This window comes from Acanthopagrus latus, chromosome 9 (genome assembly GCF_904848185.1).
Source record: "Acanthopagrus latus isolate v.2019 chromosome 9, fAcaLat1.1, whole genome shotgun sequence".
Classification (NCBI taxonomy): domain Eukaryota; kingdom Metazoa; phylum Chordata; class Actinopteri; order Spariformes; family Sparidae; genus Acanthopagrus; species Acanthopagrus latus.
In genome coordinates this window covers 17,950,082-17,974,753 of record NC_051047.1, presented here as the reverse complement: position 1 = coordinate 17,974,753, position 24,672 = coordinate 17,950,082, and the positions used below count along the sequence as shown (strand labels likewise).

Below are 24,672 nucleotides of genomic sequence, written 5' to 3'. Positions count from 1 at the left end.
CGGCTCTGTGAGCACTGTTGACACATTTTGAATGATACATGACTCTAAAATCAATAGATAAAAAATACATGTGATAGAGGTAATGAATTAAAATGAGCATTTTTTTCAAATCATTTTTATGTAGCGAAAAACATTTTCACTACACGACGCAATAGTTTTAAAAAATGATCACTCAAGCCTTTTTGTGTTTTTTTTTTCATTTTCTTGCTGCAACACGTCACAAATTTATTCAGGTCAAGTCAAAAATACATTTTTATAGATATTTTCTATCTTTCTGCTACATGAATTAAACACAATCATCAGGGTGGATTATTTACATGAGTATGAACATGGACACAAGGCCATACACTGAGTAAGACAATTGGAAAGAACCCAAAGTTAACTTTGTGTGCAGAGAGAGAGAGACAGAGAGAGAGAGAGAGAGAGAGAGAGAGAGAGAGAGAGAGGGCGATGCGCACTTTGTGGTCAGTGTACAGCAGCTGTCACAAAACGACCAGAGCCTGAAAGCAGACAATCATGTTGTCAAGGCAAAGACAAGCCTCACGGATAAAAACTTGCTGGAAATCAACACACGCCAGACGGTAGCATACAGTATTCTGGTGGACACACAACACCACACTCGGGGTTAAATGTGACTTAATCACCGGTGTATATCAGCAAGATTGGTGTCTTTGCAGTCTGATAAGTTTGGGAAGTGATTTATCAAACAGACCCTCAGTGTTTTTGGTAAATCGTCTGTTGATGTCGATCAGTTGAGGTCCAGTAAAAACGTGGAATCTGAGAGGTGAACGATGTTACACTTTAGTATCGTGACGTAACAATGTCAGACTCAAAAAAAAAGGGGGGAAATTTTTTTCTGGATTCACACAGGCACAGTATATGCAAGTCTCTCCTTTTTTTTGTAGTTTTGTAAATGTCTAATTAGGTAGAAACATCATAGAGGTATTCAAATTTGTTTGGTGAAAAATAAATCTGATCCTCGTTCATCATTTACACCCTGCCAAAAAAAAAGATTTGATGCACTTTTGATAAAGTTCCCAAAACATTTTAGAAACCCAGGTGATGAGGAGATGGTGAAATACTGCATGCTGAAAACAAGAGCAGTAACCGCTCCATGTGTGGCAGAGCAAATTCTTATTTACAGTGAAGGGCCAGACATACATGACTGCTTTATAGTGTTTTTATCTCTGTGTGCTTGTGCATGTCCTCCTGTCGTCCTCAGCTCACTGTGGCAGGGCTTTCAAGATGGCGTTCACTTCCTCAGCGACTGCTGTCAGCGCAAACTCAAACTGGTCCTGAAGAGAGTGAAGGGAGGCAGGGAGAAGAGAGGGAGTGGGGAAGTGAAAAGTGTGAGGGAGACAGCTGGACTATAACTGAAGTCCACCTTTTAAGTGCTCGAGTAGTGCAAAGACACAAACAGATTGGTTGTACCTTGGTGCGGACCAAGCCGGGTCTCTGGTCTCTGATGTGCTCCAGTGAGGCAGCAATGTCGATCTCCTTCACTCCTAACAACAAGAACAGTAAGAGCATCACTATCACAGTTTGGGAGAGTTCCTGAAACTGTTCTTATAGCTACAGAAGACAAGAATCTTCTCTTTCAACAATTAAATTATTGTAAACTATAATTGGCCATTATTGACTATTTTTGATTTTGCCATTATGTTTCACCTTAAAAACTACTTACTTGGTGTCATTATTTTCAGCACAACCTCACATGTGTGACTGTACAGTTATTTTTTAAAATTTTGACATACTGTATTAACACAAAGGACCTAAAATCACAAATATATATATATATATATATCCAGGTAGAAAAAGTTTACATTTTTTTTACTGTGAAAACCACAAATATGTTCAACAAACCATTTTTATTACTTATAATGCAAATATAAATTGTTATTTGCTAAATATGTGCATACATTTTAAAATTTTACAAAGTTATATGTAACTATTTACATTTAAATGCAGGCAATGCTCAGGTCTGCCTGAGCTCCTTCCAGCTGAATGAAGAGCTTCACTGCCTGCTCCACATTCAGCAATCTCCTCATTTTTTTGACTCATTAAGCAAAAAAATGACTCCAATACACACGAAACACACTACACCAAACACTACATAACACACCAACTATACACTCTCTCAATCTCTCAGCTCTCAATATCGTTGCCTGTCATTCATCCGCCTCTGTCCCTCCCACAACTTCCTGTTCCTCAACAACCAAATTTGCTGCTTGGACACTTTCGTGACAAAAGCCAGTTTTCACCATTTCTTCCTGCACCAGACACAAAGCAAACGTGACGGCAATGTTCGCAAAAAAGCGTGGCGGACATTATTTACCCCAAGTCCGGTTTTGGACCTGCCGGTGCGTCCGTCCACTCGGGACTTGGGCCGTGTTATTAGCTAGCAGCTAGCCACACACGAGCGTCCACAGATTCCAATTCCACTTTGATGTCCGCGCGTCTCCAGATATCCTCAGACCCGAACAGACTCGGTCCGGACTTGTTTACTCTCAATAATCCACAACAGTCAGTTTAGAACGGGACCGAACCGCCAGCAAAATCCCGGTCCAGCTCGCACCGCTGCAGTTCTAGCTCTGCTTGTTTCTTAAGGTATGTTGTGGAGGTGAGCTCTGCAGTGATTGGCTCTGGTGCGCACGTGACTGTGGCGCTTCTGTGGACACTGTTCCATTTTTTAAAAAAGAATTTATGAAATAATTTATTAACGGTATCATTGCAGTCCAAACAAATCCGACTTGGCACACCCTTGAACCAAGCAGCAGCCATGTTGAAACTCTCAGGTCAGTCTGATCCTGATCCGCAGATATATTTGGAACACACATACACACACACACACACACACACACACACACACACACACACACACACACAGATTCCTTGCTTTTAAAGAGAGATGTCTTACTCTGTGAAATGTTAGCATTTAATGCAAAAAAGCTCCTCATCGTGTAGTTATTGTATCAAAAAGTGAGTTTTGATAAGAGAAATTAAAAAACTGTAATATATATATATATATATATATATATTTAGACTATATATGAGAGCTACTTTGTGGAACCGCCCTTCAAGTGATTCATGAACATCACATATTACAGTGTTTTAAATACATTTCAGTTTAAGCAAAATTATTGAGCCATGTTGCAACTATAGGCCACTCTGCTGTCCACGATGTGTCACACAGTGTACAGAGCCCATATGAGCAAAACTGAACTGAACAAAATGTTCCATTGCCTTTTTGCTCACCTTGGACGGACTACATGCCATAACATTTAGGTCTGAATTTAATCCCATGTATGCATCGGAGTAGGGTTTTAAAAAGGACCTAAAAGTCAAGAGTGAAGTTGTTATATATATTAGATATATATTAGAGTAAAGATACCATGTTAAAATATTGCTTAGGTAAAAGTAGGTGAAAGGTTCCTTAATGTTAAATATCTTTCGGTATCAAGAGTAATGCTCTAGCAATAAATCTATTTATGTATGAAAAGCAAAAGTAAAGTGCAGTGCGTGTGTGTGTGTGTGTGTGTGTGTGTGTGTGTGTGTGTTGTGACTCACCCTTGGCCATGCGATTCAGCACCATGTCAATAAGGATGTACGTGCCAGTCCTGCCAGTGCCATCGCTGTGAGAGTGGCAGAGACAAAAAAGGAAACTGTGAATGTGTTTACCTCCATCTGCTTTCCCAACAACATATTAGTCAGTAAAGTCATATCATATGTTAATACATCCCCGTGTTTCACAGAAATCTGACATTCATAAGATTAAGACATATGTTTATTTATTTATTTTACCCGCAGTGAACGATGATTGGGCAGGAACGACCTCTGTAGCATTTATTCACCTTCCTGAAAAGCAGGAACAAGAGACAGCAGAGAAAGAAAAGAGAACAAAGAACAGAAAAAAAAAAACAGGCTTTATTGTACAGGATTTATGACAACCTCTGTCATCGCAACCGACCTTGTTCGCATACGCTATAAATACACATAATGAACTGTTGTCAAGACATTAATAAATGCAACACAACTATAAATGTCTTAAATGGAGGTTTCAGGAACTAAGCAGAGAAATTAAAAGGCAACGGGAAGAAAGCAGTGACCAAGTAGGAAGAACCAAGGATGGAAAGACGAATGTTAATGACCCAGAAAAACTGTGAGATAAGGAATGAGGTAAAGACTTCCAGTACAGGGTAAAATAGAAACCGCCATGAGGTCGTGGATGATGGTGTGATGGTAAAACAGGAAAGAATAGGTGAAGAGGAAGCCCACAGATTCACTGTCCCTCTTGCAGTCGCCAGTCACACCTGCCAATGCTCATTTTTGTGACTATGCAACTGGAGCCAGAGTACTAGCTGCAAACCACAAAAATGACACTGGGAGATGTTAAAATACAAACCTGTCAACCTGCACACTGGGAGAGAGGGAGAGAGAGAGAGAGCTGAAGTGATGGACAGGGCGTGAAATGTGCAGCAGAGAGGTGTAGTTTGATTTCACAGCATGCAGAATGGCGAGGGACGACTGGGAAACATGGAAAAAAAAAAGATGGATGCGATGAAGAAGGATCCGGTGGAATCGAACCCACTGAGTCACCGCAACATTACACCCACCGCATCCTGAACACCTGTTTGCCGTCGGAAAATAACTGAATCCTATGACACCTGTTGAATATGAGAACACGTCCGTGCATGCGTGTTGGAGTAATGGCGTGGTTCCCTTACCTGCGGAAGTCGAGCAGCGGTCGGGTGGAGGTGGGGATGCCGTCAGCCGGCCAGCTCAGCAGGTGGAACTGCGTCAAGGTTCTGGTCTCCTGCGTCTGGACGTTCTTCAGGTAGAAGCTGCGCACCAGGAAGTCCTTACACCAGATGTGCTCTGATACCAGGTTCACCTGATCAACACAGGTGGGACAGACAGAGGGTGGGGGGTTGTCAGCAGATGGGATTTCGTAACCTGTGTGTGGTGTGATGATTTGCTGGTAAACATTCATCTAAAAACATGATGCATCTCTTACTAATTTCTCCCAAAAACATAACAAAAAGGGATTGTAGCTCGCACAGAAACAAATCAGTAAGTAACGTTGGTTTGGCACCAGGGGGAGACAAACCATCAGTGTGTTGTAACACAGTTTTGAGTGTATGTACAGCATCGAAAATGTTAATACACCTCAAGCAGCTGCTGGTATGCAACTGAGATACATTCATGGCAAGTTCTGATCTCATGCAGGATGGATTTGTTGAATAAGGTAAAAGATGTGAAGGCTGTTACCTTGCAATTACATGAATGGAATAATGCCCAGCCAGTATTTTATGTGGATAAAGAAGGTTAATGACAGAAAAAAATCTGGATTTTTTTTTGGAATAGGATACAATTGATACACTTGAATTTTCTACGTTTTTTTCTCCTTGAATTAGGAATATGATTCATCAAGTCATATGGACGAAAGTGGTACAAGCTCCACCGCCTGTCATGGTTGGGTGTTTTTTTTTGTTCAGCCAGTTTTGGTTTATTTTTTTATAAGTAAGTTCTCACATATCAGATTTTGCTATACGCTTCAGACAGTCTTTGTCTTTTCCCCTTCTTTCAAGTGTTGAGGTTTGCACACACGGAGGCAGGTGGGTTAAAAAACAAAAGGCGAGCTCTATTAACAAAGCCAGAATCGAGAATTCAAAGTGCACGGGGGAATAAAAGGCCAATGACAAAAAAAAACAAAAAACCTGGCAAATGAGAAAACAAGAAAAAACAAAGGACAAACCATGAGGAACAAACGGGAAAAAAAGGAAGGAAAGAAGTGTAAGGAAGTGTAAAGCAACACATGAGGAGGGAACTTATGAAATGAAACAAGATGATGGTTTCATTTGCATATGTATATCTTATAAAAGAATATTAAATCCAGACTGTTTTATAACCAGCTCAAAAACTTCTCGTAATGAGATCTGACGGTTCTCTGAATTGTTAAGATTTATCTTGGATTATTCTTACAACATGTAACCCTTCCACTCTTCTATAAATCTGTGTGGGATGCTTTACCTACGGTGCCATAAAACACACGGCGCCATCTGTGAAATTCAGGTTTTATGAGTTGCAACAGGAAATTAACCTCGTAGATGTGGTAGAGTGAGGAGCCCTCGTCAGGCCAGTAACGCTCGCACTGCTTCTCTCCGTCCTCCACCAGGGCTGTCATCATCACGATCACCGTGCAGCCGTTCTCCCACACCATCTATCGGTTACAGAGAACATGCATTCAAATAAAAAAACGTGACATCTGTATGTAACAAGGCCGATTTATTTCCCTGCAGGTGGACTGAGAACGGTCCACTGGCCTAGATCATTTTAATTTGTCGTGGAAAAAAAGCAGCAACACAACCCTGCTGCATCGGGCCGAAGAAGGAAGGAGGGAGGAAAACAGACACAGCAGAGGGGAGGCTTGTACCGACCTGCCAGAAATCAGCGACAGTGTGAGCGAGCGGTCCCTGCGTGGCGATGTAAGCTGGCTGGCGAGGGTCGTGATCAGACTGTGGGATGACAAGGAAAAGAGACGGAGCAGATTTGAGTCAGTAATACGGGTATAAATACAAGAGACACTGGCTTAAAGTTCTCAGTATTGTTTGCCCTCTAAATAGGAACCAGAATTACAAGATTAACTGAGACGAGGAGTAGAGCTAACTGTGCTATGCAACAGTAAATGGACTGAAAGCTAAATATTAAACTTCAGTCAGGTGTAGTCCGATAAAGAGGAAGGGTTGGGCACAGGTATTGCAGGCTAAAAGGAAAACCTATATGGCTACAATACTTAAGTTGACAAATATGTATTTCTATCAGAGAGTTAACTTCTTACTGCATGTTCATGCTGTATTTGGGGATAAACCACCATGTTAAAAAAAAGATTATAAATGATTATAAATATCATCACATGATGTTAATATTCAGATTGGGAGACTAGAGGGTTTCTTACAATGAGGCTGGCGTTGATGTAGTCTTGTTTACTGGAGTTCACTTCAGACTTCAGCTTCACACGAGAGTGATCATCTGCCAAAGACAACAGTGAGTCACTGAATGAATTAACCACCGTTCACCACCTAATATGTCATTCTTTTTTTCATTGATGACTGATATGTACATGCAGCAGTGGAGGAAGTAAGCCGGCCCTTTACTTAGAGGTCAGGTTTGTAGGATTTAGTGGCATCTGGTGGTAAGGTTGAAGGTCGAAACCAACTAAATACCCCTCACCTCATCCTCTCCTACAGCGGACGCTAAAATCATGGAAAGGACGAAGACCTGCTCCCCCTTTAGATCGAAAAAGCTCAATCCAAGGCAACGAAAACCATTATTCTTATTTTTCAGGAGATTAATGAAAACAATTATGTTTTAACTGCTAAATTCCTCCACTGTATACATGATGAACAATCAGACAGAGTGACACGTTGGTTGACTAACAGGGGAGGGACTCAGCGTGTCTGTTTTTGTCCATGTTGCTCGGGTTTTGAGCCACGGCCACTGAACTGGGATCAGCCTGGTAGGAGCACAGAGCTTCCCACTCCTTCTGAAGACGGTCCTTATTACGCAGGTGGTCCTCCATATACGCCTGACAGAGAGAAAACATGCAGAAACAACTTTGGAGACGTTGTAAACAATGAAAGTGATGTTCGTGCAGCGAGAAAAGTCCGTTTTCTCACCAGTATCATGTGACCAGTGGAGATGTCCATGTTGGACTGGGCTGGCTCTTCGCTCCAGGACGGGGTGGAGCTGTGGGTGGAGGACGGGCTGTGCTGGGGGCCGTCGCTGAACTGGGAGGAGACGCTGCTGACGCGGGACGTGTCCGTGCCTCTTCGACCGCCAGCACCTGTTGGTATGGCGGACCCCGCCATGCTCCCGCCGGCCACACAGTCCTGACGACACAGGGAGGATTTGGACGCCATGTGCTGCCGACATAACTCCTGAGTGAAAAGTGAGGAGAGGGAGATGTAGAGCATGAAAATATGGAAGTAACTGATTAAAGGGCTGGCAATATTGATCAATTCTTGGCTTTTACTAAGCTTCAGCTGCTGTAACTGATGACCACTTTCTGATGATTAACCTGCTCAGTGATTGAAGGTAACATTGACTCAAGTACTATACTTAAGTACAATTTTGAGGTACGTAACTTGAATATTTTAATTTTATACTTCTTTAAACTTCCACTCCCCAGATTTTCATAGTGCCTCAAACCTAAAGTGGCACATTTTAGAACTGATTTATTGTATCAACAACCAAATGAAAAATTACAGAAAAATGCAGAATATTGGATCCAATAATCGACCAGGCTGATAATCGGTAGACCCAAAGTATACAGTATTTACATACATAAAAAATATATATATCGTATAATTTACTTTAACTTCTACATTCGATTCATACAACATAATTATTTCAAGAAAATCATCCTTAATAGTAAGTATATTTAATACAGTATAATATTATTCAGGTATATTCAATATCAGATACTTTTACTGTATTTGTATGGATGACTTTCAGTTCAACCAAAGCAATATTTTAACATGATATCTTGAATTTTACTCAAGCAGGACTTTTGGGTGCACAAAAGCTGCACTATGTCACTTTCTGTAATTAACAATTTTGATTATACAGAGTGACAGTATATACTAGAGCTGTAGGACAGGCCTGTTCTGCACAAATGTTAATAAGCACAAAAACCACATTGCTGTAAAGAACATCTAAAACTCATGTGAGCTCTTGCAAACTGCCGTTCCTTGTGTCAAGAGGTGCATACTGTACTGCACCTTTAATATGGACATTTCATACTTTGTATATCATTAACATTCAAAACACAATATGGATAATGGCTCATTTCTCTTTGGACCTATATGATCTGAATAACAAACGTAAATGTGATTTTAATGCTGTTTTGACAATCCACAATGTGATTTCTTAAGCCATACAATCCATTATAGCATTGAGACTCTGAGACTGAGGTGAAAACAAAGAAAACAAACCAAGGAAACCTCTGGGAAATTATATTAAATGGCTTTTCTTCAGTCTTGAATCTATTCACGTTGCCTTACCTGGTAGTCAAAGTGTGTCTCCGCTCCTCCCTCCGGGCCCAGGCCAAGCTTGCCACTGGCCACTTGCTGAGTGTAGTGCCGTAGACAAGCCACGGCCATGGCCAATACCAGCACGCCGCCCACGACTGCCATGGAAACAAGGGTGATGACCGTCCCACTGGAGCCCTCGGAAACCCTGGTTACCTGAGGGAGACCCCGCGCATCTGTCCTCTGGGAAACAGAGATCATAAAGAGTGGTGAGTAAGATATGAACAGAGGAGAGGGAACAGAGAAAACACACAGAGACCATTTGTCGACACGCATGTCTTGCCTCCCGAGATCAGTCAACCTGAGCTAAGCTACCCCGGGGAATCTGCTCCCACCGCTGGAATTCAAAGGTCACTCGTTTCATTTTAGCAACACCCTTGTTTCTATTTAACTGTGCGTGACAGCAAGGTGTGCTCAGTGAGAGGCTGACGTTGAGTTTTAAAGACAGAAGTCAAGGCAGTGCGACAGCGGAGGCTCCGTGGAGATCACTGAACCATGATCCATTACACGCCACTCATCCGTGCTGGCCGCCACAGAGTGCCACTCCACCGCCTCTTCATCTTCTTCTCTAGATTTTAAAACAGCTTTTACTGCGCAGGGCAGAATTCAACACACACATCTTACAATCCTTATGTCCACAAGCACACACACAGACTGAATCACCACATTCCTGCTCACTCATGCCTACCTGTTTTGTTTTTGCACCTGTGTTATATTCTTCATTCCCTTTCTTTGTCTTTGTTCTTTTCTTCTTTATATGTGAACTTATAAAAAGCCTCATGGACGGGTGTTGTAAATTCATGTTTCATTACAAACAGTGACAATAAAAATCATTGAATGTTTGCAGCCACGTCGAATGAAATAAACTTAACCTACTAACATTTTGGACTCAAAATCAACACACCTGAAATAGCTTTTTCACATCTTTTCACAGATGGAAGACAATGGAGTAAAAAAAGTTGAGAAATTATTTCAGATTTTTTATTTTATTTTTATGTAAAACCAAGTCAAACTTGTTTACCAGGTGAAAAGAAAATTAAAAATGTCCCTGATTTTTTCTTTTTTTTCACTTGGTTACAAAAAATAAAAAATACATTTAAAAATGAGACTGATTTATTTTTCTCCACCTGTTTTCACAGATGGGGGGGACGAAGCACCATGGCAACAAGTGAAACGCTGGTTGTTATGAGGTGTGGCCGTGCTGATTCGTTCTGGCCACCTGCCCTCCAGGTGGCACACACGCACACACCGAGACTAACACCCGTGCACAATATCAGAGCGCAAAGTGGAGTTAAGCTCCGTGGGTGACACAGATGAACTGCCTTTATCGGTGCTGCATCACAAGTCATTTTTCATGCTAAAAGTTTAGCACATTTTCTGCATCAGCATCTTGTTTGGATGGTATTTGATGATGGAGCCAGCAGGGAAAATGCATCAACTGATTCTTAAATTAAGATAAAAAAACCCCCAAAAGGTTCAGTTACTAAAAGTTGTGTGTTAAATTGAAAAAAAACAAAACACTTGTTTTCAAAGATATGTTCCATCCTTGAAATATAATTTTACTTTCACATGTTTCTGTCCACATGTTTACTACAGAACATATAGAATCAAGCCACAAAGGAATCCTACAAGTGGAAGATCCATCAAAAACACAGTAAAGAGATGTTGGTGGCCAAAATGTGAAAATCAAGACGGTCAGGAAGTCGGATAATCTGTCAATGAAACGGCAGTTTTGCATGAAAATGGCCAAGAATACACAGCAGTGATTATATCTCTGTTGCCGTGACGACCACTCCATATGTTACTGATAGGAGGGGTGTGCTTGTGTGTGTGTGTGTGTGTGTGTGTGTGTGTGTGTACTGCGTACCTCTCCCACACCAGTCTGGATGATCTTCAGGCCTGTCTCTGACTCCAGGAAGCTCTTTTCAGATACTGTCGGGGTGAAAAAAACAACAAACATTTGGTGAAACTTGAGTAAAAAACGGTGAGAGAGACGTTGCAACGTGCCCACACACTTTCCACTTCATGTTTAAATGTGTGGGTAGGGAAAGGTGTCAGCGTGTGTGTGTGTGTGTGTTTTTTCAGCCTCACCGGCTTTAGCAGCCACCTCTGCAGCCGTCATGTTGTGCTCGTTCTGGTGGATACGGAACGTCAGCGCAGGACCCACCACACTGGCGACACAAAGCCACAGGGACACTTTAGAGTCTAATGGGTAAATGTACGACTCTGTCTCGAAACACTGACAGACACGTGGAGCAGTGGTGTACCTGATATTTATGAAGCTGCTGGTCGTCAGGTGTATCTTGTCTGCCAGCAGCTCCAGCAGCTTCACTCCGTCATACAAACTCAGAAGACTACAAAAGAAAAAAAACATCATCATCCTCCATGTTAACGTTATTTTAGTGATTTCACGACACACTTCTTTGGTCTCCAATGAGTTGCTGACCTCCGGTTGGTGACGATGTACCCATACTCCTCCTTGCCTCCCGTGCCCTCCACCACTGGCAATCCATGCTCCTTCAGGCCCACTCCGGCTGCAGCAGGAGCAGCCTGCGGAGCCTGGGATGCAGAGGGAGGGAGGCTGGCGCTCTTGGCCGGAGCCGTGGCCGGGGCCAAGACAGAGGAGGGGGCGGGAGGGGCAGCAGCGGGACCAGAAACAGGAACTGGGGCAGGTTTCTCCGGCTTATGGGACACACTGTCTGTTTTAAGCAGCTGCATCTACAGGGAAAGTGACAGAGGAGCTGTCAGTGACGAATCGTGGATGTTTTGTCGCCAGCGCTTCTGACAATCGAATGCTGACATACCTCCTTAAGGGTGACGAGGTCTTTCTCATTGGGATCTATGTCGAGACAGACAAACAGATGTTTTTATACAAATATCGCAGTAAAAAATTCAATTTTAGCATCATTTGCATCTCACAATATTTTGCTGCTCGAGTGTCAGCTACCAAGACGTCCACCTTACATTACACTTGCATGATACAGTACAAAGGGTTGGCTTTGTTTGATCCAATAATCTGAACGTGGGGAACAGGTGTAAGACTGCACCTGTCTTGTCTTGGGCCTGCAGCAGCTGCAGAATGAGGGCTAGCTTGTAGAGCTGCTCTTGACTGAGCTCCCTGGGGTCGACTCCGTATCTCTGCAGGACGCCTGACATCCTCTGAAGCAGGCCGTCTAGCACAGAGCAGAAAAGTTAGCACGCTGAATATGCACTTTGTAGGAATTGTAAGTGTGGATCTAGATAAATTAATCGCCCTTACCATTTCCACTTCCAGGCAGAGTGCCGAAGTCCTGTGGAACTTTTTTGTTCTGCAGCTGCTGCTGCTGTTGTTGTTGTTGTTGTGGCTGTTGTTGTTGTCTGCCAGTAGTACCAAGTCTCTCCTCTAGGGTGTAGTCTTCCACATAGTCCACTGGTATCTCCAGTTCCAAGTCTTCATAATAAGGCAGACCTGCTCACAGCATTATAGGCGATCATTTTAAAGAGTTTTTATTAGAAATAGCAAACAGGTAGTTTTTTTAGCACATTTTCCTGTGTGCTACATAATTATTTCTCGCTCTGAATAAAATCTGACAGGACGGCTCACCTGCGGGAGCCATGGAAGCCGGCCCTCGGTGGCGATAAGAAGGCTGTGCTGACGCCAGGTAGAGAGACAGAGCTTCCTGCAGCAGCTGCCTGTCACGCTCTCGCTCACGCTCTCTCTGATTGGCCTGCGACCTTGAAGAGGGGCGGATGTAACCGCCTCCGGCCCCAATGAGTGATCTCTCTACTTCATCTTGATATCTATGCTGGAATGAGGACAGATGTGTTGCTGATTTAGTGCTGTGTGCATACATGTGTGCAACATCGAAGATTTTACATGTATATTTCAAAATATTCTTTTTTGTGTTTTTGATGACGCTAAAATGATGTTTTTATTATGTGTACCTGGTGGTATGTGTACGGGTCCATGGAGGCTGTCTGCATTCGTAGCGGAGACTGAGGCGGCTCAACAATCATGTAGTCCAGATAGTTGCCTTCGGGAGATGCGGACCCCGTTTTAGGACTGTGGTGATGGGGGATGTGCTGTTTGGACCTGGCAACCCAGAGGGAAGGATAAAGGACAAATGTCCAGAGTGGAAATAAACGTTGCCTCAGGTTGAAATGAACGGACGCACGCGACTCTGTCCATGAGTTGTTTCTGACTAAATGCCACCGGAGAGTTACTTACTGAGATGGATGAGACGACAGTGAGGAGGCGCTGGGCTTGGAGGGCTGGGTGGTATGGGGAACTCGCTTCAGCTCCTTTGATAGAATGTATTGTGTGATGTCATCTTGCCAGGAAAGACCTGCGCGTGCATACACACACGCACACACAGCTATTAGTGCAAGACAGAGGAAGATTCTCTAAAGTCAATACTGTTTCTCAGAGGAGCTGAGGTGGATTTCTGCTTGTATTCATAGAGTGTCCTTGAGGTCAGCACAACGGTAAAGTAAAGGTAGGTATATGACCACAACAACTCACAATTCACGGTCACCTTGATTTTTTGCTATTCCAGTCAACCTACTGACAACTTGTGGTGGTTACCTGGGGGTAATATATAAAAAGATTTCAAATATGATCCTTGGTAATCACGACCTCCTTACCATGAAATTTGCAGGCTGGTAACATGAAGTATTACCAACAAGTCTCACAAGACTGTATTGTCTAAATTGTCACAGTAAGGCTGCTCACAATCAGTGTGGTACACAATCTAACTGATTGCTGGTGATGATTTGTGTCGATTATCTCACCTTGTAGCATCAGCTGTTTGAGGACTTCCTGCATCCTCTTCAGGACAGGAACTGAAACCTGGAATTGGACCCTGTCCTGCCTGGAGCTGAGACACTGACCGAACAGCCCGTCTGGAATGAAGCACAAACGCAGAACACAGGTTAACATTTTATAACCCTTATTTTACCCATATAAGTTAGTCCCAGCCCGAGAATGGGCAAAACCTTGAAACAGCACATGTGTAAATAATGACATAAATAATAACAAGTGGCTGAATTCTGTTTAGCTGCTCCGGTGTCGGGGTCTGGTACTGTTCAGGCTCGGTGCCATTGTTGTCATTAGTGACATCTGTGCTTTTCCCGCCATGACGAATCAGAACGCCTGCTGCGAAAACAGGCTTAGCTTCTGTGAGAGGGCGTCGATTGAAGTCTTTCTTCCCTTTGATTTTTACAGCACATACGTTATTTAAATGAGGCTGAACTCGCGGCGCAGTACAGTACTTTGTGATCCCCTTTAGTTCCTGTGTTAGCCCACACGGCACAAGCTCGCAGCCGTGAGTCATGGTTTGAAGCGCAGCCCACACACTTGCGCCGCTCGTCACATTACTTTTGACGAGGTTCCGCCGCCGTCACTGTGTGCGCTTTGCACCAAAAAAAATAATAAAAATTCTCCTTTGAAATTGTTGCTAACCTGCAGGCAGCCTCATGGCAACAGAAATAATAATAGCACCTCGGATCATGACCATGACCCTCTGCGGCGCAGCACACGGAGAAATGTAACGTTAGCCCAAAAACAAGCTGATGCATCATTGTAAGCATCTCGCTGCAGGCCCATATCAGTGCACTGAAGTGTTCAGACGGATTCCTGCATGTTTAACAATCGGAAACTTTACTATGGAGCTGTCGTCGTGTGGGCGCTCCCGCGAGGCCTGTCTTTTTTGCTGTGACGGCCCCAAAAAAGTGAGGATATTTTTTCGGGGAGGAAAAAAAAAGGTTGTCAGACTGCGATGTGATGGGAATGAAGATACAGCCGCGCAGACTGTGTGTATTATCTGGCGCACCGATGAGTCACCGCAGTCTTTTCACTGCGCCGGCTAAATCACACACACAACCCAACCTGGAGCAGTGAAAAGGTGAACTGATAACAGGTTTAGTGAGGATTAATGCGTTTATAGAGCCACAGATGCTACAGGAAACAGTACAGATCTTTTTTTTGTTGCCGCTCAATGCACTGATTCATGATTTATTCACTGTTCTGTGGCTGATATTTTAAATCCCTCTGGGTGGGTGGGTGCAAATTTAGTTAAGCATTTTAGCCTTGACGAGAAATACTGAGAGACACATATACTGTAGGACATTGTGTGTTTCCCCTCCTCAATGAATAAACAGAAAAGAGAGACAGTTTTTTCGATTATTTCCCCGTAATCAAATGACCGATGCTGATGACATGATATGACGGAGGATATTGTATCTGGGCAGTGAATTGCACAGATAGGGATGAGTGATACAGTGGCTCGTATTCCTGGTGGTGAGCTGACGACAGGCAGGGAGAGAGTGGGGACACAAGGATGAGGACGTGGAGGAGGAATGGAAGATGAATGGGGGGAAGGCAGCAAACTGCATGGCTTGATTGGATTGGGACTATTTCTAGAGTTACAGCTGGGGTTATTTCTGTGGATGTCAATTCTGTGCGGGAGAACCTACGGCGGCGTTCAGCGTTAAGACACGGAAATCTCGGAAACTGAAAAAAACAAATGCTGGCTCGGATTGGGCTGTTGCCTTGTCCCCGTTCTCGCGCTCTCTCTCTCTCTCTCTCTCAATCATCACCTGCCAATTTGGTTTGGTTTTCTTCTTTTTTTTTTATGGCAAAATGCAGAGATGGTCAGAGATCGAGTGTCATAAATATCCAAGTCAAAGTATCAGCCCGCTGTTTGAACACATGCACAAGTCCTCTGATGATCTAGACTTCTATAATCACAATCAAAACAGACCAACTAAACCTTCACTCGTGAGCTGATTCCTGGTTAAAAGACCCCACAGGCTGGAGGTGCAGGGGAGGGATGAGCATAAACTCGTCCTCCTGGAGAAGGACAAGGTTAAACCAGCAGAGCCTGACTGACCCGACACAGTGCCACAAGCAGGATGCCAACAGAAACCTCCACCTCTGACTATCTTTGACAGGGAGGAGCCCTGTGCCCAACACTTGCACGCCACTATTACTAACAAACGCAGGGCAGGCGTCAGGATAGGAGCTACAGGCGACCAAAAGCAGGTATTTTAAGCCGAAACACAACGTTTTCCTCCCCCAACCGAGTGATATTTGTGCCATACGCACCGACATAAAACAGACGGTGGAACCAAAAGAAAGTTGCAACATACAGAAACGTAAAGTTTCAACATGTCCGTTGCGACAACCTGCAGAACCTCTAATCTGCCTGGTGCAGGGTCATCCACAGATAAACAGCTGCTGCAAGCGCCTGAAAAGAGGCTGTGCACTCCACACGGAGGCGCGCAGGACACAATCGATCTCCACTATCACTCGTGGCAGCAGGCCAGCAGAAGGGAAAGGACTTATACTACGAGGAGCCTTGAAGTCTGGTGAATTCGCAGTGGAGCTAGAAGGCTAAGCAGCACAGTGACCACACACGCAGAGATTACGCATTACTTTGCTGATTTAATTAACTTTGTTCAACTCGAAGATTTATAGCTGAACTTTTTTTATTGATTCTGGCGATGAGATTGAAACAGTGTTTTCTGTGCCGTACTGTACGACAGGACTACAGAGAAGCTTCTCTCCTCGGGCTGGGAGATCCCTTGACCATTAAAATAGCTTAGGCATTAAAGATACACTATGTAACAACTGGCCATCTCTTGGTATTCATACATAAAAACAATAGGGAGCAGCCTATCATTAGGGCTGTGAAGTAAGCAGTCTGGACTTGGAGTTTGGAGTTATGAAAAAGCAGCTTAACATGCATTCAATAGATAGCTCAGCAAATACAATATATGTTCAACATTACATCAACTCAACATCAGGTTTTGTTATTTAAAAAAAAATCTTTCTACACGTTGCACCCTTACGAACTATTTCAAGCGTACAGGAATAGACGATTCTCTCACCGATGGTCTCGTTTGCTCATGTATGCCATGCACAGGGGTCAGCGTTAAACTGAGACTGTTTCATAACCAGTTAAAAGTTCACTGAAGTATATTTAAGATGAGCTAGAAAGTGTTTTCTGTTGTTTTTTTTCCAGATCATTCAACTGGTAGTTTGGCAAATTGTGGGAGTGTTGGTCAATTCTAGCACAGGAGCTTTGGACCAGGACAGACCAGGGTCTAGCTGGGGAGCATGCTATTATGTAACGATGTTGAAACTGTTGATACATTTTTGTTGATTTTTAAAATGTTTTCACATATAATATTCACCTTTAAAGTAATGATCAGTAGGATTAATACCTGTTATTAAAATACTGAAACAGAAACCGAAACATGACGGCCATATTTTCAATGTAGCATAATTTAGCTACTTATTGGATAATATATTAGATATTAGATTAGATATATTAGATAATAAAGCATAAAAGCGACCAGTATTAGAATATTTCATAGCAGCTCTTGACGCCGGGTGTCATCCGGTGAGTGAAAGTTCAGTTTACAGACATTTTACAATGACGCACTGTGTGGTATTGAAAGTGATTATACTAACAATAACACACACAAGATGCGTCAGCCTGAATGCGTTCTATTAATCTGAATGTATTCAACCATCCTGATTGCCTCACGCAGTCTGACACCTCTGCAACCTCTTTATCTAAACTCAACACAGTTGTTCTTCGTGCGTTAGTCACCAGGAGACCTGCGTGTGTCTGCAGAGGCTGTGGTTGTTACGCTCGCCCTCTGTGGACTTGTATATTTTCCCCCAACAAGCCAAGAAATCAGGTCAATTAGTATTTGCTGGTGTCTAACAAACACACATGCTGATTGTTAACAGCTTGTTTTGCATTTTAGGTTATTGAGGGGACAAAGAAATCAGAGAGACAAAAGCTCTCATTTCAGACAATCAGACTAAAAAAAAAAAAAAAAAAAACCCTCTGAGTAGTCATTACGCTGAGTATTGATCTCTGGGTGTTCGGTCCTCAGAACCACAGATGTGCATCACTGCAGCCCGGCGCAGACATGCGCCGATCCATTTTGTATTCTCTCCAATGGCCGTGCGTAAGTGCAGTTTCCACAGTGAAGTGCGTAAGTGTGTGTCAGTGACTCATCGCTGTATTAGCACAACAACTGTGGGGGTGTCGACCTCACCGTGATGTCAGTGTTGCCATGGAGACAGCAGGGCAGAGGAGGGGCTTAGATAAAGGAGGACGAGGAGGAGAAAAAAAAAAAGGGAGAGGGGCAGGTGACGGAGGGGGAGACAGACAACACAGGGCCGAGGGAGGAAAAATCCTTGACTTGTGTTTGTGTGTTTTCATACACGGGGTTTGTGTCGGCACGCTGCCAGGGACATACGGAGTGTGTGTGTGTGTCCAGATGCAGGGTTAATAATTCAATGTGGTCTTAAAAGCGCAGAAAAGGGTCAAGAGAAGTAGCCTGCCTTTAAAAGTTTAACGCTCAAGTTCAAAAGAGGGGTTTTGTTGGGTTGTGTGCATGTTGTTGTGTTGCTTCCTGTGTGTGTTTTTATACTCACCGTCTGAGCAGAACTGATCCCTCGTGCACAGTTTTCTCTCAAACAGGCAGCCTGAGGTGGAGAGAGAAAAGAGAGGACTCACTAACAGGTAGTTGATTTCCACGAGAACACAGCAAGACGTGAGACTGGCCTCGGCTCACTCGTTGGAATTATATTTAAATTCAGCCGTTGTAGAAGCCAACCTATGTTGCTTTTATCATTTGTGATGACTTTTCCATAATCACACGAGGACGCTTCAAAAGCCCCCCCACCCCTCAGCTGTGTCATCAAATAGCATGAAACCTGGAACTTCTGAAAACCGTGACACTTAAAATCACCTTTTCTTGAGGAAAAAACCCTTCTAAAAAATACAACGTTCGTGGATGTGATTCACTGGGAGGAGAATAAAACTTGTAATTAAACAGGGGACACAAATTACAGCGCTGTCATTAGTATTTTCATTCACTCCTTCCCATTTTAGCCGCTTCACCGCTTTTTATTTTAGGGTGGTGAGTAAGGCCTCGGAGCAATGTGGGAAGGAGCAGGTGGCTGCTGACAGATAGCAGAATATGTGTTACACGTCACAGCCTGAGCCTCTTATCCCTACTTCCCTAAAAAAAAAAAATAAAAAAAAATTAAAAAAAATCACATTTCGTTTCCATTTGGGTTAGACAAAGACAAGACAAAAAAAAACAAAACAAAGAAGTGTGAGGAAGTGACAGATGTGACCCAGGTGGCAGGTGACAGGTGAGGAGCTGGTGAGCAGGATGAATGCGGGTGCGAGGTGAACGAAACAAACTCGGTCGGAGAAGATTGACGTGACGCAGTAGCTCACAGCAGTTTCAGTGACTCATCTTGACTCTGTTGGAGAAGAAACGTGTGCGTGCACACACACACACACACTCAAGGAGGGAGAGTGTGTGTCCTGTGTTTCTATCCTGACTTTCTCAAACTTCGAACTTTTGAAACCTGACAGTACATTTTGATGATGAGTAATGGGGACAAGTGATCTCAAGGTGAATCTAATAAATGCCAGTACTGGTCATTCAACACTGATTGGTTGCCCGGTGAAGGACATCCTGAAGTGCTGGACCACCATGTGCAACACAGAGCTAGGACGAAGGAAGAAATGACAAAATAAACTAGGTGTTTGGTTTTATTTTCCAGGGTTTGAATTGTTTATATTTCTCGATCTCATTTTAATTTAAAATTTTCACTGCAACACTGATTGAGGAAGTTAATATTACAACAATGTGTGTTTTTTGACTGGCAGAAACTCCCCAATAGTGACATTAGTGGCCTGGTAGCAACAACACTTATTTAAAGGAGCAATCTGTAGTTTTTTCGAAAGACATTCATTGGCTTGCTTTCATGTCTGAACAAACAAGCTGACTTTAAAGGACAACACAGTTTCATGCTGTTTCTCTTTGTTTATATGAGGCGGACCCTGCCACCTTTCTAGCGTCAACCACTGTTCTGTGGACCTTATCTTCCTCTGAGAGCAGCTTGTTTATCCAGTTACGTAAAAGATAAATATTTCTGAGTTTGAATTATCTCATTATCATTATCTGCATTGTGTCCCTTTAATTGTTAAACAGGATAATTATCTTAATCTAACATGTAAACAACACACACTGTTCCGATGAATCTAATGACACCGATGAGCAGATTTATGGAAACTGTCATAGCAACAAGAGATCCACCCCGGGAGAAATAGCTGGCTGCGGAGACGTCGTCTTTAATGGCAACATCACACCGTGCGAGAGGACGGACGGAGGGGGGCATGGATGGACGTCTAATCAGATGAACGGGTGGATGGACGGATGTGTGAAAGAAGAGAGGCGGAAACAAAGAGGCGTGAGAGGATGAATGGACAAAGGGAAGCAGCAGTGCTCGGTGGTTTCTCTCCATGGTGCTGAAAACGTGCTTGCAGATCGGCCTCCAGCTGGGCCGCCTATTGTTCATTGTTTTGTTGGATTTTGTGTTACTGCTACTGTAATTCTCTCGCAGGTTTTCTCAGCGGTGTGAGCATTTTGTGTTCTAATTCAGCTCGTTTTTGTGTGTTTTTCCGACACATTGCAGGCGTAGCATGGTTCGCAATCAGAGTTTCGACAATGTGGCAACACATTTTGAAAGCTGTTTGAAATACTGAACATTCACATCCCTTGTCATCACAGCAAGCTGTCTACATGTCCACAAATAAACCACAAACAAATCATTTCTCAGCCGCCCACTGCATCACATTCAGTTGCTTCCACTGACACTGATTATAAAATATGCCTCGAATTCTTCAAACTGACTCACATACATGTATCTACAGGGAGCAGGAGGAGTAACAGGGGCATTCTTCTGACTGAGCGAGAGCGTCAGAGAAGCTGAGCAAGAGGATAACATTTGACCTTTCCTCGTTCTCTGAGTCTGAATCACTCACTGAATTCTCTCCCTACTTCACAAATCTCCACCTACACAGGTCGTCTAAAAGTGTTTGTCTGTGAATCAAAACCCTCGAAGGGAATGGAGCAACAAAACCACGTCCAAGCAGGCGATGGAAGAATTCACTTGTTGCACCTTTGCGTCGATTACTCACGGCGCCTGTTCAATACATCGATCCACAGAGAGAAAACCAATGACGTCACTTTATCTTTAGCGTTAATCAATAGGAAATACTACTGTTGATAATATTTACATGGCAGCTACTAATGCTGATGTGGCAGCCATTTCTGCTGTTGAAAAATGCTAAATTGAACTTTTTTTTTCAACTGTTTTATCATTATTTGATTTACGATTCCTCAAAAAATACCCCGGGAGAAAAAAAGACAAACAACAACTGGCTAGATTCTGTTTTTGTTTTTGTTTTTTTATCTGCCCCCTTTTTCACTCTTTGCATCCTGCATCTCTCTCTCTCCCCTCACCTTTCTTACAAATCATTAGACTCCACAGTGATCATCCCTGCTGCAAATTCACAGTTCAGTTCCCTTAGGAAGCCTCCTCTTACAGATGTGTCAGGACAGTGGCAGCGGCGCCACAGGGGGGAGGGAGGTAAAGTGTCCTACAGTGGGATTAGATCACCATAAAGTCGTAAAAGGCTGCAGACACATCATGTGCTACTGCCCGTGGTAAACACAACAGCCGTATTTCTGCTTTCACCCTCATCCTCCTCACTGTCATCATCATCCTACCGTATTTGTCTGACATCCCTGGCTGCCACAGCACGGTCAGCAGCAGCAGAGCTCGCCATGGCTTCAGGTGTTGCATGATCCTCGGATGCCTCGCAGCAGCAGCAGCAGCAGCAGAGGAGGAGGAGGAGGAGAGGCAGAGAGAAAGATGTGGAGTCCCCCCCCTTTTTTTAAGTTGTTGTTTTTTTTTTTTTCCCTCGCTGCCTCTTTTTAAATCCCCATAATGTTCACACGAGCCGCGGCCGGTGTCGACAGCTCACACACTGCACCCACAGAGCCCATGTGACGGAGGAATATAAATAAATGGGTTGAAAAAACTCATTCCTCGCGAGAAGGGGGGGGTGAACAAAAGGGCGGGGCGTGCGGGATGATGAGGAGGAGGAGGAGGAAGAGGTGGAGGTGGAGGTGGGCGTGTTTTTCATCTAAAGCAGGTTGATAAAAGGCGACTGCACAAGTGCGGAAGTAACGTAGAAGCCGAAGAAGAGGGGAGCTCTCGAGGGGTGGAGGCATATCGACCTGCAGCTACGTCAGCATGACGGTGACGTCCCATGTCCTCCACAAACGTCACGCATCCATTATCGCTCCTGCATGCACACAAAACGTGAGGAATGCAGCACTGCTGTCCTGTCAGACAGCGTGTGTCGTAGATAATGTATACAAAGTGTATAACATGGAGCCAAAACTCTGAGAAGAGAAGTGGTTCCGTTTATTGCTGGGCTGACCGAGCATTTATACCACAGCTGTTTACACTGTGTCTTAGTGATGATCTGTGTGTGTGTGTGTGTGTGTGTGTGTGTGTGCTGTCTGCTGGGTGATTTGGTGTGCAGGTTTCCTGTTTTTCTCATTGTTCTTGGAAGGTTCTGGCAACTCCATGTGGTTACGTGCTGGTGTGTTCGTTGAGTATGATGTTATCAGTATTTTCCAATCCCCCGTTTGTCTCATACTCCAGTACAGAATAACTCATTATTATTTAAACTATTCACTTAGTCAGACCAGATTTCTCAATACATGCAGGTGGGCACATGTATTTAAATGCAAGTATCTATTTTAAAAGAAAAAAATTGACAGTTGTCAGGATCTATGCAGGGCTTGTCTCAATGGGACACGGCCATGGATGCAGGAGCTAGGTGTGCTAAGGGGGGCTGCAGCACCCCCTAAAACGAGGTTATTACATGTGCCGAATTTACAAGTAGACCAAAATTATTATAAATTTGTTGAAAGCAGCGCTTATCAAACTTATAAAGTTGCTTGTTACTCAACAACTCACATAATTGAGCGATTGTTCAAGGGAGTCTGGTGAATTGATCTCCCTCATCATGGCCTTGCTGTTGTTGACTGTGGTTGATGTGGCTGCTGTGACCTGCGTTATGTTGGTGTTCAAGTTTGCCATCTGCTGAAGTGCAAACTGTTGTCAACATGTTATAAGTTATTGTTGATAACAATCAGATACATGTCATACTGGCCATTAAAATGAATACATAAACTATTACAATGTGACGTCATTGCACAGACTAATCCCTCAGCACCCCCAACTGTGACTTACTACCAGCATTCCTTGGCAAAGATGGACCATCATTATGTCTCTAATAAAATAAGATCATAAAAAATACATATAATAATGTAAATTGTTTAATTTTTGTAAGCTTAACATGCTCTTTAAATATGATCTACCTCGGCTCAGGTGAGACCACGCTACACTAAGATCTGATATATGGAAACAATACCAGTGTATTTAATCAAAGAGCACATCCCCAGTGTCCTGACTGATGTGACACACTGATGCTTCCTAACATCACTGCTTTTGTCTCTCAGTCTGGCAGCACTGTGTCATTTACCTTAATTGATCCCCTCTGATTGGAACTGCACTGCATTAAGCAAAGAACCATAATTAAACTGAGGAAGTGGCAGCAGTTCATCTTGTCTCGTTGTCCTCTTGCTCCCTCTTGTGTCTGTGAAAACCAACTGGCTGGAAATGTTCCACCCTGAGTCTGAATGTGGGGCAGCAGCCGCTGCAACGACACAACCCTCTTTGAATCAGTTTTTTTTTTTTTTTTTTTTTTTTGCTCAATATAGTTTTAAATTTTAAATAACCTTGACTGTTGCCATAGGTTAATGAGGAGTCTTGCATCTCTTCTCCCTAGATGATCATGAATATGGGGGCATGGAGCTGCCAAAATAAAGAAATAAATAACTCAGTGACTAAAGTGAATAAATAAATTAATATGCCATCAACTCCCCAATTTATTACATTTCCCATTTAATATTTAATTGTGGTGAATTTTGATCTGTCCACTTATTTTCTATTTTGCAAAATATTGATAATAATAACGTGAATAATAAGTTAGTTTATAGTTTACAGCAACCCCTCCTCAAGAATTAAAGGACTAAAAATATTTGTAACTATATTTGAAAACTAGAATGAAACTGGTATGGAACGAAACACTTTAAAATGTTGTGTCAGCTCGGAACTGGCAACTCACTTCTGTTTAATTTAAGCTGACTGGCTCATGGAGCAAAGGACTCTTGGCTTTAGCCCTGATACTCCCACACTGATCCTATCCTTGGCATATCATGGGCAGCCTCCGATGAATGTCTGCAAATGTCAGGGGATTAGCATTGCTAAAGCTCCGTAGAGTTTACTCGTGCTGAATGTTAAGTTGTGCATTGTCCTCTCATGGAACACTGTCAGGCAACTGGACTGCTTTTAAAACAGAAAGCCACCTTTTATATCGAGCGTGACTCATGAACCACATGGTCTGACTCGATGCCCGCTGCTCTCTATTTCAAGCACATTGTGTTGTTGCCGGCTTTTTGATATCATATCTCTGCTTGGATAGACTGAAAATAGATCTGGAACAAGTTTCCCAGTAAAAGATGATCGCAGACTTTGTTCCGGTTACCATGTTACGCGGCTCCACGCAGTCATGTGCAAACACTGTGTCTCTCTTCCTCCCTCCTTTTACTCTCATCCTTTCATCCTCGTGTCACTCTA

The 24,672-nt window shown here is 43.2% G+C and overlaps 1 protein-coding gene across 1 annotated transcript; it reads right to left on the bottom strand.

Annotated features, from left to right (window-relative positions):
* Positions 1-187: 187 nt before the first annotated feature.
* On the bottom strand, positions 188-21,984 carry ptprna (protein tyrosine phosphatase receptor type Na). Its single transcript, XM_037109322.1, has 24 exons — positions 21,684-21,984; positions 18,526-18,576; positions 13,860-13,970; positions 13,297-13,414; positions 13,014-13,161; positions 12,673-12,874; positions 12,349-12,537; positions 12,137-12,262; positions 11,894-11,928; positions 11,536-11,807; positions 11,357-11,443; positions 11,181-11,260; positions 10,957-11,021; positions 9,063-9,272; positions 7,677-7,937; positions 7,438-7,585; positions 6,956-7,029; positions 6,438-6,515; positions 6,101-6,220; positions 4,725-4,891; positions 3,802-3,855; positions 3,568-3,632; positions 1,432-1,505; positions 188-1,295 (listed from the first exon to the last, which is right to left on the bottom strand). Exons 1-24 carry the CDS (start codon positions 21,757-21,759, stop codon positions 1,224-1,226), a joined length of 2,883 nt encoding a protein of 960 aa, XP_036965217.1. The 5' UTR covers positions 21,760-21,984; the 3' UTR covers positions 188-1,223.
* Positions 21,985-24,672: the final 2,688 nt, after the last annotated feature.

What these genes read in the sequence shown, in the direction of transcription:
- ptprna (XM_037109322.1), bottom strand. Translation starts at nt 21,759, where the DNA reads ATGCAACACCTGAAGCCATGGCGAGCTCTGCTGCTGCTGACCGTGCTG. An exon ending in GCAGGCCCAAGACAAGACAG is followed by an intron (nt 11,929 to 12,136) that starts GTGCAGTCTTAC and finishes GTCTCGACATAG; the next exon opens with ATCCCAATGAGAAAGACCTC. An exon ending in TCCAGACTGGTGTGGGAGAG is followed by an intron (nt 9,273 to 10,956) that starts GTACGCAGTACA and finishes TCTGTTTCCCAG; the next exon opens with AGGACAGATGCGCGGGGTCT.